Genomic DNA, 12,735 nt, shown 5'->3' with positions numbered 1-12,735 from the left:
GAATTTTGGGTAAATTTCTTTCGCAGACAGTATCCTTTCAATCTAATATACAAAGCTACCAATTTTTTAATTCTAAAGGTTAGCATATGAAATTTATTCATTCTTTCATTCACTCAGGGGGTACTTGCTGAGTTTTCACCATGTATAAATACCTGTCCTGAATTATTTGGAGGTTTAAAGTGCATGTTGCTTGTACTTGAGGTGCTTACAGTCTACTGGCAAAGAGATCAACAAAGTCCAGACAACAAAATCATAACAATCAGACAGAGAACAGGGTATGATAGAAAACAAATACCAGTGAGGTGAAGGCTATCAAAATTCTACTCAATTTTGAGGCTCAAAAGGCCTCTCTTCCTGAAGATACCTCTTGCTGGGCAGTAATTCCTAGAAGTGTTATCTCATCTGATGGGTGAGGACTCTGGTTAGCATCTGTCACAGAGCAGAGGGCCCAAGTGTCCTTTCCTTGTCCTGACCTTTGTTTCATTCATTGTGGGTCCTGAGTGGACTTCAAAGTCAAGTTTATTTTGGGAACACCAGACCACGTTCATCTCCTGAAGGAATGAGGAAGGTGAGGTGTGGAGCTAGATAATAACACAGCCCAGATTAATTACTGGTGATGGGTGTGGAAACATGGAAAGAAGGGCTCCCTTCAGCCTGTTGATGAATAACAGCCACCCCTTATCCTGTCCCTTCCAAACTGGTGTTCAACAACATCCCATTCTTCCAATCCTTACTCCTGAGGGGAGGATTATCAGTGAGAATATCCTCAAAGTATCGAAAGCTGCAAGGCATGATAGGGAGAAGTGCTGAACTGGGAGCCCAGACTCCTACCCTAGCTCCAGCTGGCTCTGCCTCTAACCAGCTTCCATCACCTCAGTTTTCTCATCTGAAGGGGTTGAACTGTTCAATATGTGAAACCTACACATTCCCTATAAATTAGAAACCACAAGGTTCCTGGGATTATATGTTGGAATTATTCCCCAACCATGAGTCATCTGTCAATCTCTGACCTTGCAAATATAAATTCATCTCCAGTGATAGAAATTAAAACACTTAATTCTCTTATAGGTAGGTTGTACACACTGAACGCTTGTGTGTAGTACTGCCTGGGAAGTCGAGGCAAAGGAAATAGCTCCTAAATTCCTCCTGGGATTGAAATGGAAAATAAGACAGGCTATGACATCAGCTACCATTTCCTCTGTGATCAGACTAAATAATACAAATATCAATATTAAATTATGCATGCATACTTTTTATTTTTGCCTTTCACGGCAAATCACAAGGCATCCTTTGCTTTTAGCCTTTAGTGCAAGGTTATGAAGGAAGAACAGGAAAGAATCTCAGCATTTTAGAGCTGCAAGTGATTTTAAAGATTAGACCCAAGTCCCTCATCATTCCAACAAGGAACAAAATGAGGGGTCCAAGACGTGAAACAGCTCACTCCAGTGTTAACCTCCTGAAGTATGTTCTCTCAGTTTTCTTCACCTAAGCCAACCATAACTGGACAATACCACCACCTACATGCTAAACAAACAAACAAACAGAAACCACTAAAAGAAAAGACAAAGAAAGTAGTCAAACCTCTTATAAAGATTCCTCCATTACAACTAGAGGAACCATGCAAGGGGAAGAGAGCTCATCAGGATGAACATTTCTGAGACAGGAACAGTTCACCTCCTAGACTGCATCCAGAATCAATTCCTCACCCCAAGACACAGCTGCACCATATTTCCACCCACTACTTTCCTGTCCTCTATAGGGAGGCAAGCACCAGACCTTTTGAAGAGAATTGTTACAAGAATCATGTTGCCTTTAACAAATCAGCCATTTACAACCATATCATCAAGTAAACATTGGATGAATAAAATTCAAATGCTAAAAATCTGTCCTATTTCACCAAGAAACATGATTTTCTATTAATTTCTCCCCTCTTAGGTTCCCTGTGAATCCAGGGAAGTTACTTAAGAGCATCTTAGTAGAGAAAAAAAAAAATTGGTAGTTCCATATGAGAACTGTTTACCTAAACTCGGTCAGCATTGGGGATCTAAGTTACTGGAATCACGTAAGAACTCATTCCTTCCCAGTCCGTTTTGCCTCACTATTCAGATGGATGCAATACGTTACATCCTTCCTACCATGGAAAACACACACACTGGCCTTTTGATGTTTCACCACATTTGATAATATTTTGACATCCATACACTCCAGACCAGAACATCCTAGATGACACAATTAGAATTCAAATGCATAGACCATTAGAACTGAAAGGGTCTCGCAAGAGAACTGAATCATATCTCCTCCCTTTACAACTAAAGAAACATAGTTGCAGCGAAACAGAGACTTGGGCCTCATCACATGGCTAGATAATGGCAGGGCTAGATAATGGCAGGGCCAGATCTGAAGGCTACGTCTCCAGTCTTCTTGTTCAAGTTCTTTCCACAGCCTCCACTGCTTTCCAGCATCAGTGCAGGCTTTCTAAACACTCTTGAAGGGTTAGATGGAGCTATTCCTTGGGAGTCAGCCCCTCCCATTCCAGAGCCGCCTCTGCTATTCCACTGGATGAATTATAGATGCAAGAGGTTACTAAAGCCTGAATAGGCAGACGAGCTCCCTTTCTTGACCTAATGTGTTACATTCTGTCAGTCAGGAAGGTGGGCAGCAATACTTAGAGTTATCAGTTGCTCCCATAGTAAATTACTGTTCTAATTTATCTAAAATCCATTGTTGCTATGCAATGCAGGAGCATTCTGGTTTTGAATTATGTGAGCAATTCAGTCATCTGGTTCATGTCTAAGAATTATACATGGCTAGTTGGCATGCATAATTTGGGGCAGCAGCCTTCTAACAACTGTTTTGATGACTCTGTGACAGGAAATCTGGTTGCATTAAATTCCTACCTTCTGGCTCCAGGGATGCCCATCCAAGCAGGCACTAACGGCTAATAAAGACTAACAGGTGAACAACAGGGTTCAGGGGAAAGAGAATTCAACTTGACATTATAATTATTTGCATTAGAACCCTACCTCTGCCCATCACTAGCAGAAGGACTTTAAGCATTACACTTGGTTTCTAAGCCTCTCTGTCCTTATCTGTAAAATTTGAACAGAGCTAAATTTCATTTACATATACTGTATTACTGGGCCAATACTATAATTTGTGATGATCAGTTAACCCCAGAAATGAGAAGACAACAATAATACGGAAAATGTTAAAAATTCTGTGTCTGGGATGCTACCGGTCTAACTAGGTATAAAACCCTGCTCAGCCACTTACTAGTTGTGTAATCTTGAGCAAATTTCATCATCTTCGTCCTTCTGTTTTCGTTTATCATTCATTAAAAAGTTCAAAAATACTGAAAATAGAAGACTAGAATTAACTAAAATGATACACTAATCACCAGCTTAAGCAATTTTCAATATTTTGCTAATATCCTTTCGTCTCTCTTTCCCAACACTTTTTTTTTCCTCGAGGTATTTTAAAGCACATTTGGGCAAGTTGTTGTTTTAAAGATCTCTGTGCTTCAATTTTCTCATCTAGGAAATGAAGATTATAATATCGAATTCATGGGGTAGAACTGTACTTCGTATTCAATAAATGTTAACTATTATTATTTATGTAGATACCTATGTGCACCGCCCCCTCTGAGGCGTAAAAGCACTTTGCAGCTCCGCGCGCGCCTCTCAGGACAGAGGTTGTTAAATAAACAGCCTGGAAGAACCCGAGTCCTGCGTGGCTAATATTACGTGCACCCCCTTCAGGCCGCCCTCGTTCAGAACAGCTCAGTTTAAGGATGAAGTTTGTCCTTCGCAGGCTCCCGTCGCCACTCGTGAAAATGAGGGGCGGGAACAGGAAATGGGGTTAGGGCGAGTGCCGGCGCTGGGAGGCAGCTGAGAAGAGCGGAGGGCCGCCGCTGGAAAACGTGAGGAAGAGCCACGATGTTCCGGATCGAGGGCCTTGCGCCGAAGCTGGACCCGGAGGAGATGAAACGGAAGATGCGCGAGGATGTGCTCTCCTCCATACGGAACTTCCTCATCTATGTGGCCCTGCTCCGAGTCAGTGAGTGTCCTTCCAGGCTGTGGCCATGAGACTAGCAGGGAGCTCGCCGACACTGCCCGCCCAACTCTGGTCTCACCGGCCTTTTGGGGTTCCTGGAGCGGAGCTAAGCGGTCGCGGGGTGCAAGGGACGTGCACGTCGAGGGCAGCGGGCGCATGCGCGCGTTGCTTAGGCTCTGCGGGCCTGGGTGGGGGTACCGGAGTGCAAGCGGCGGCGGGAACCGCGAGGTTAATCACCCAGCCTCGCCCTGTCGTAAGAGCGTTTGAATTGAAAGAGCCTGTAAGGTCATCCCCCAGAGCAAGTCCCTCGTTTTGCAGACAGAAAAACTGGTATCTAGAGTGGAGAAATGGCTGGCTCAAGGTCACTCATCGATTCGGTGAATGATCTTGACCTAGAATCCAGAGTTCTTAACTGACTGCCAAGTTTCCATGCTTACATCACTGCTTACCTCTGAAATCCAAAAGCTTTTGTTCTTTTTAGTTGTAGAGGGTGAAGTAGATAATTACCTTTTTTTTCTTTCTTTTTTTCTTTTTTAAGAAGGAGAAGAAAGGATATGAGTCTATAGGATTAATGATAATACCTGATGATTTAGTTGACTTTTACGTTTGGTAGAAACTTTGCATTGCCTGATCTTGACAATAGCCCTTTGAGAGAGGCAGGGCCTAAGTCTGTATACCTCCTTTGCAAATGTGAACTCGACTTTCAGAGGGGACTTATGCAAAGTATTAGAATTGCAGGCACACAATATTAGAGCTGGATGCAGTTTTATAGATTAGTTCTCTAGTTTTACTGATAGGAATCTCAGAAGTGAATTGCCCCTTCATTTGCCACTTCATTTTCAGTTCAGCATTCTTTTCATTGTTCCTTGCTGTACATTGTTGACAGGTCTGGATGGAGAGGCAGAGATGATTCAGATAGATGAAGACCATACCAAGTCTTCATGAGCCTCGTGGAAGACTCATGTTGGGCCTAAGGCTAGAGCTCTTGAGGTCTAGTCTCCCTTATTCTGCCCCTTTCACTGCCTATGGTGTTAACTCTGGTTCCCCAGAGGAGGGAGCCCTGGTGAACGGAAACTCCCAAATCATCTTGCTCCTTCAACAGCTTTTTACAACTCCCAACTTTACTTATTTCCTCCTCTTACCTTTTTTTGGTTGACTTAGCTACCAGTAAAATATTTGCTTCTTCTCAATGACCTTTGTATTTGAGATGAATCAAAAAAAATTTTTTAAACAGAATACTGTTCCTTATCCCTTTTTAAATTGAGATATAATTTGCATGTTATTCAATTCACCCATTTAAAGTGTACAATTCATTGATTCTTAGTATAGTCAGAGTTGTGCAGCCATCACCACAATCTGTTGTAGAATATTTTCTTCCCCTCTGAAAGAAATATCATTAGCTGTCCATTAGCTGTCATTCCCCCATTTTCCACCGTCCCCAGCCCCTGGCAACCACTAATTGACTTTTTGTCTTTATAGATATCCCTATTCTGGACATTTTATATAAATCGAATTGTACAATATGTGACCGTTTGTGTTTAGGATAATTTTTCAAGGTTTGTCCATACTGTAGCGTGCATCGGTATTTCCTTCCTTTTTACTGCTGAATAATATTCCATTGTATGGATATCCTACACTTTGTTTATCCATTGTTTTGATGACTGTTACTTTTTTTTCTGATAAGACTTAGTTTTAAAAAAAAAAGGTCTGGGCATACTGCTGACTTGGTCAGCTTCTGACATATTTAAATATCTTCAGTTTAATAGTAACAAAATGTCTTATTAATTTAGTATGGGTATTGAGAAATAATCTGGCAGCTTTCTTGGTCACAACCTTTTTTTTTAATAGTAATCTTTTATTTATTTATTTATTTTTATATTTATTTTTGGCTGTGTTGGGTCTTCATTTCTGTGCAAGGGCTTTCTCTAGTTGTGGCAAGCGGGGGCCACTCTTCATCGCGGTGCGCGGGTCTCTTCACTATCGCGGCCTCTCTTGTTGCGGAGCACAGGCTCCAGACGCGCAGGCTCAGTAGTTGTGGCTCACGGGCCTAGTTGCTCCGCAGCATGTGGGATCTTCCCAGACCAGGGCTCGAACCCGTGTCCCCTGCATTAGCAGGCAGATTCTCAACCACTGCGCCACCAGGGAAGCCCCTGGTCACAACCTTTTTTTTTCCAATATTTTTTAATTTGATAAAATACATATAAAATTTACCATCTTAACTATTTTTAAGTGTTTGGGTTAGTGGTATTAAATTCATAATATTGTATAATCATCACCACCATCTCCAGAACTCTTTTCATCCTGTAAAACTGAAACTCTGTAGCTATTAAACAGTAATTCCCCATTCCCCGCTCTTCCCAGCTGCTGGCAGCCACCATTTTTTTTTTTTTTTTTGAGGAACCACTATACTGTGCTCCATAGCAGCTATACTGTTTTACACATCCTTGCCAACAGTTTTTTTGTTAGTAGCCATCCTAGTGGGTGTGAAGTGGTATCTTGCTGTAGTTTTATTTTGCATTTCCCTAACGATTAATGATGCTGAGCATCTTTTCATGTGCTTGTTTTGGCCATGGCACTGTTACACAGGGCAGTAATATCACTTCTTTTGATCCCTGTGACAACACTTCTTTGTTTTCTAGACATTTATATCTTCACCACTGTACTCATAATAACTGACGTAGGACTGTATCACATGTGAACAGGAGCATGTAAATGTCGTATAACTGATCAGTGGGGAACGAAAATATGTGTCCAGCTCTTCTGGATCCCTACTTCAATGTTTTCCCCCACTCTCTGTCTTTCAAATGTGTGTTTTGTTTTTTTTTTTTAAATTCAGTTTATAGCTACTTTATTTATTTATTTATTTATTTATTTATTTATTTATTTAGGCTGTGTTCGGTCTTCGATTCGTGCGAGGGCTTTCTCCAGTTGCGGCAAGCGGGGGCCACTCTTCATCGCGGTGCGGGGACCGCTCTTCATCGCGGTGCGCGGGCCTTTCACTATCGCGGCCCCTTCCGTTGCGGGGCACAGGCTCCAGACGCGCAGGCTCAGTAGTTGTGGCTCACGGGCCCAGCTACTCCGTGGCATGTGGGATCTTCCCAGACCAGGGCTCGAACCCGTGTCCCCTGCATTAGCAGGCAGATTCTCAACCACTGCGCCACCAGGGAAGCCCTCAAATGTGTTTTTAAAAGTGATTTTGGGGCTTCCCTGGTGGCGCAGTGGTTGAGAATCCGCCTGCCAATGCAGGGGACAAGGGTTCGAGCCCTGGTCTGGGAAGATCCCACATGCCGCGGGGCAACTAGGCCCGTGAGCCACAACTACTGAGCCTGCGCGTCTGGAGCCTGTGCTCCACAACAGGAGGGGCCGCGATAGTGAGAGGCCCGCGCACCGCGATGAAGAGTGGCCCCCGCTCGCCACAACTACAGAAAGCCCTCGCACAGAAACGAAGACCCAACACAGCCAAAATAAATAAATAAATAAATAGAGCAAAAAAAAAAAAAAAAAAAAAAAGTGATTTTGTTTCTTCTAGAGTTTTGTTCCTTTGACGGTTAAATCACAAAGTAAAGGCTTGTCATTTGAAGGAGGATTGGATTTCCTCTTTATCGTCCTAAAAGCAAGAACTACCTGGAGAAAAGATTTTATAGAATGAAAAATGAACTTTGTAATAATTCCAGCTGCATGACAATGGGATGGGCTACCTTGAAAGACAGTGATTCCCTTTGGCTGGGTGTGCAGGCAGAGGCTTGGCCACATTTGGAGTTGTTTTGAAAAAATATGTTGAACTATAAGGTTTATCTCCCAATCTTGTAATTCCATATGTAACTTGTGATTATCTGGATCTAAAAGCAAATTCTGGTTTTATTTTTCTTTCAGCTCCTTTTATCTTAAAGAAATTGGACAGCATATGAAGAGTGGGCTTCACGTGTGAATGCATGATATGAAGAACCTGGTTACAGCTTCTACTGCTATCTGCAGATGAATAGACCCAGAAAGATGTAAGAGACTCTTTGATTAAATGGACGTAAAAATTCTACTTGTTAAGAACAAGTTTGGCTCTGGTAACTGACCTTTATAGCTAAAAGATAAAACTATTTGGGAAGTATGAAGAGACGTACCTGTGATATTCAGCCTCGGTGAATGTTGGTGTTATTGTACATGATGTCAAACTCAGATTTCTAGCAAGTATTAATTATAAGGGAATTATGTCTGCAATGGCACTGTCGTGTGAGTCATTTCTGTGTACTTTTTTTACTTCTGCCTGGAGTATATTTGTTGAAGCGTTCCTTTCCATTACTTATGTTTTAGTGAAGCCAGTGCACAACCATGTCATTTAAGCACGGGACCGTTAGTCTATATTTTTAATAAATGTACCAACTAAGAAAAATAGGGCTTTTATTTTTCTTAACCCACTTTTTGCTGCAAACCAACAGTCACTGGTGAGACTACTATAATGTTGTGACTATTACAAACTGCATTAAATTGAGTTCCTCTTGTTTTGGACTGGAGAATTTGCTAATCCTGATAAAACAACATGGTTTTATTCTTAAGCAATCTTTATGAAAGGCAACATTACTGCTTGATGCTGAGAATATATAATACCACCAAAGGGGGAAAACGCTATATTTTTAAGTCAGGTAGTTCTCCAAGTTTGTTGGGAGAGGGGGAAAGTCCTTAACCTTCTTCCCAGGTACAACTACATTCACTTCTTTTTAGCTAATTATATATATATATATTTTTTTTAATTAATTAATTAATTAATTTATCTTTGGCTGCGTTGGGTCTTCATTGCTGCACGTGGGCTTTCTTTTCAGTTGCGATGAGCGGGGGCTACTCTTCATTGCCATGCGCGGGCCTCTCATTGCGGTGGCCTCTCTCGTCTTGGAGCACCGGCTCTAGGCGCGCGGGCTCTAGAGCGCAGGCTCAGTAGTTGTGGCGCACGGGCCTAGCTGCTCTGCAGCATGTGGGATCTTCCTGAACCAGGGCTCGAACCCGTGTGCCCTGCATTGGCAGGTGGATTCCTAACCACTGCACCACCAGGGAAGCCCTTTAGCTAATAATAATTGAGTTTACCTTCTTGTCCCTAAATAACATGATTGTTACTTTATGATTTTTCTGTTTTAGACATTGCCTACTGACTTCTCCATGCATGTAAGGATTTGTGTCTCTTCCCTCTCCTTACCTCCATCTCTCATGCATCTCATTTCTACTTCCTTCCAGTGTACTTATGTGTTGATTTTGATTAGATTGATTTCATTAGGACTCCAAATGCTGTTTGTTGTTTTCTTTTACTGTACATCTTTTTAATTTTCCTAGGCTTAGTTTTCTGTGAACTTATCACACTAAATCAGCTAAACTTTTTGCCATTTATCTAAATCGCTGATAGTCTTCTATGCCTGATGCGTGGCTGTATTCTCGGCTCTCCCTTCAGCATCATCCTGGGAATTCCTTTTCCCTCTTCTCCCGTGTTGGGTCTCTTGTTTTCCGTATCTCGTGTCCAGTATGTGTCTGTTCACTGAGTCTCTATAGTGAGTACAGTACCCGTACCCATAACTGCCTGGTATCTCAGAATCCAGAGAACTCTCTATTTTACCCTTTTCAGAAAATAAAATTCTAATTTGGGGAGGGAGTTGGGGAAGAGAGGCTACTTAACTGTAGAGTTGCAGAGAGCATCCAACTACCTTCAACCAATTTTTTTTTTTTTAGTGTGTACACCTTCGTGCCCTACTTCCAAAGGTACATGAAACCACCAGTTCCTGAACCTTTTAGGGATTCTATGGTGTAAATTGGGTGTTGTTTGTTTTGCTTTTCCTATTGCTGACTCAGAATTCGGTTTTCTACCAGGTTATTTACTACTTGTCCACCTGCTTTCCAGCTTCTTACTTTGTTGCTATTGTCTCCTCTCCTCCTTTTCCATCCTTTCAGGTTTATACCTAAACAGTCTTTAAACAAACTTCTTAAAAATCTTTGATGTTGTTTAATGGAATTTCTGGAGGGAGTGGAAGTAGTAGCTGGTGCTCAATCCACCATCTTTGCCCAGACAGCATGTATTTTAACCCTGTGATGCTGTGTTTCATGTTGGTAATTTATATCCATCCCTGACTTAAAGGGGTGCAGTATATAGTACTGTGATCATAAACACCTTATTTTGAGTCCTGGCTGCAACGCTTATGAGATGGATGACTTGTAGCAACTGAATGTCTGTATCTCATTTTCTTCATCTGTAAAATTAGCATAATAGAAACATCTGTCTACTTCAGTGTGTTGTAAGGATGAAATGAGAAAATGCAAGTAGAGCACAGTGCTGACGTTTCGTAAACACTAGTTGTTATTAATGGTTCGTCTTTGGTATAAGGTGTTTATAAGTGATTTGTGCTGGCATTCACTCCACTAATAGATTTCATTCATATTTCCAGATGCTATGAGATAGCATGCTTATCCTCTAATTATATACAAACTTCAAAATTACTGAACACTTAAAATTCATTACCTAAAAACAGCCTTAATCCATCAGTGTTAATGCCATTTTACAGATGGGGAGTTTGAGACTGGAAGTTTCAGTGGCTAATAAATAGCAGCTGGCCAAGGTTTAGGGCCTTTTAATGTTTATTTATTGTACCCTGTCCTTTAGTGCTTTTCTTTGTGGGGGGTGGTGATTGTTACCCTGGTTCCAGCACATGTTCAAGTTACAATAAGAGAAAATGTGATGGTGCAGTTTTTTACAGCTGACTTTTAAAAATTCAGGCCATAAACTCCACCGGGGGTGTCTAATACTTGTAATTAACAGTTCTGAAATAGTAATTAGAAAACAGAAGTAGGAATTTTACTCCTAAATTAGGCTAGTGTTCTTCTGCTACCAGTGCATTTCATTTTCAAACTGCTTTATCATTGCTCTTTGTAGTTCTTCTGTGAAGTGAGTTAGCATTTCGATTACAGTGTGTTCCATAGTTTGTAGGTGGGTAAACTTGGGCCTAGAGTTGGAATGAAGAACAAGTGAGGAATCAACTTTTTCTCTTCCCCCTCCTTTGCTTGAGCTGAGTGTCTCTCTTTACCTATAAGATCCAAGCACCAGAGAGTGCTGTAGATAGTATCAAAAGGAAATCGGCCAGACATTTTACTCTGTTTTGCTATGACTTGATCACTGGATAAATTCTGCTTGTAGCTTAGGTCATCAAAGAAGCCACTAAAGCAGGAATTGGAGAGCTTTCTGTTCACAGTCAGATGGTAAATACTTTAGGCTTTGTGGGCTCTGTGGTCCCTGTCAGCTCTTCAGTTGCAGTGTGAAAACAGACTTAGACAATATGTAAGCCGATGAGCATGGCTGTGTTCAAATAAAACTATGCAGAATTGTGGCAGGCTGGATTTGGCTTATAGGACACCTGCTCTGAAGTGAAGGGCAGAATTTGGCCAAGTGTGAAATGGCCTCCAACATTACAGAACTGTTTTATTGTTTTAAAGGTGAGACGTTTGTTCTGTTGCAAATTATATAGGGAAAATGATGTCACATAGGGTCTGGCTTTTTAAAGTCCCAGAAATTAATAATTCATTGATCGGTTACTGAGTTTCTATTATATGCCATGCTTTTGTGCCAGAAGCTGGGAATGGACAGTCATGGGACTGCCGTTTTGGTCTATAAATCATCGTAGGATTCCATACAAGTGGACGTCTGGAGGACCTCACCTTGCTGGAGGTTTAGACTTGAAGGATTAATGGTGGTTGTCTATGGGAAAAGGTTACAGAAGGGAGGGCCAGGCAGGAATCATATTGATTAAGGTGTTCAAACCATATTGATCAAGGGGAGTTCAAAATTGCTTACTTAAACCTAGATGCAATGTAGAGACTAGGTTTGAAGGGGAGATCAAGGAGGATGAATGCGCAGACCAGTATTGATTCGGATAAATGTAGTGTAGGGGAAAGAAGGAATTCAGGGAAGGCTCTGGAGGTGTAGAGATTATTTCTGGATGGACCCAGTGTAATCACAAGGGTCTTATAAGAGGGAGAAAGAAGGTGCAGAGTCAGAGAAGGTATTACAACAGAAGCAGAGGTGGGAATGATGTGGCCACAAGCCAAGGAATGTGGGCAGCCTCTGTGTTCCAGAAGCTGGGAAGGTTGAGGCACAGATTCTCCCCTAGAGCCTCCAGAAGGACCCACAGGTCTGCTGACACCTTAACTTTAACCCCTTCAGACCTGTTTCAAACTTCTGACCTCCACAACTGTAAGATAATTTGTGTTGTTTTAAGCCACTAAGTTTGAATAATTAGAGCAGCAATAGCAAACTAGTACATTTATAGCACTCCTTCCTCCATCTCCTGTTATCATGGCCTCATCCTCTTCATATCTAGGGTAAATCCCTTACCTGTTCTACCATCTTTTGCAAACTTTATTATTCACTGACTGTGTGATCATTCTTGAAATACTTTCTGGTCCTGGATTATCTTCTCTTTATAAACTTCCAGCCCATTAAAGATCATGGCTTTAATTACCATCTATTTAGAAGAAACTCCCAATGTTTATTTCCAGTTGAAATGTTGGCCATGTTTGGATACCATATGCTCACTCAGCATCTCCATCTCACCAATATTTTCAGCTTAGCAGGTCCAAAACTGAACCCATTATTTTTCACTTGAAACTTGTTGCCTAATTCAGTAAATGGTACCATCAACACAGCTGCTTAAACCAGAAATC

General features: G+C 41.6%; 1 protein-coding gene across 1 annotated transcript; it reads left to right on the top strand.

The window, feature by feature from the left end:
* Positions 1-3,833: 3,833 nt before the first annotated feature.
* On the top strand, positions 3,834-8,265 carry TOMM5 (translocase of outer mitochondrial membrane 5). The gene is made up of 2 exons (XM_059926498.1): positions 3,834-4,056; positions 7,927-8,265. Exons 1-2 carry the CDS (start codon positions 3,936-3,938, stop codon positions 7,959-7,961), a joined length of 156 nt encoding a protein of 51 aa, XP_059782481.1. The 5' UTR covers positions 3,834-3,935; the 3' UTR covers positions 7,962-8,265.
* The last annotated feature ends 4,470 nt before the right edge of the window (positions 8,266-12,735 follow it).

This window comes from Balaenoptera ricei, chromosome 6 (genome assembly GCF_028023285.1).
Source record: "Balaenoptera ricei isolate mBalRic1 chromosome 6, mBalRic1.hap2, whole genome shotgun sequence".
In the NCBI taxonomy this organism is placed as follows: domain Eukaryota; kingdom Metazoa; phylum Chordata; class Mammalia; order Artiodactyla; family Balaenopteridae; genus Balaenoptera; species Balaenoptera ricei.
This window is presented reverse-complemented; position numbering and strand designations above follow the sequence as displayed.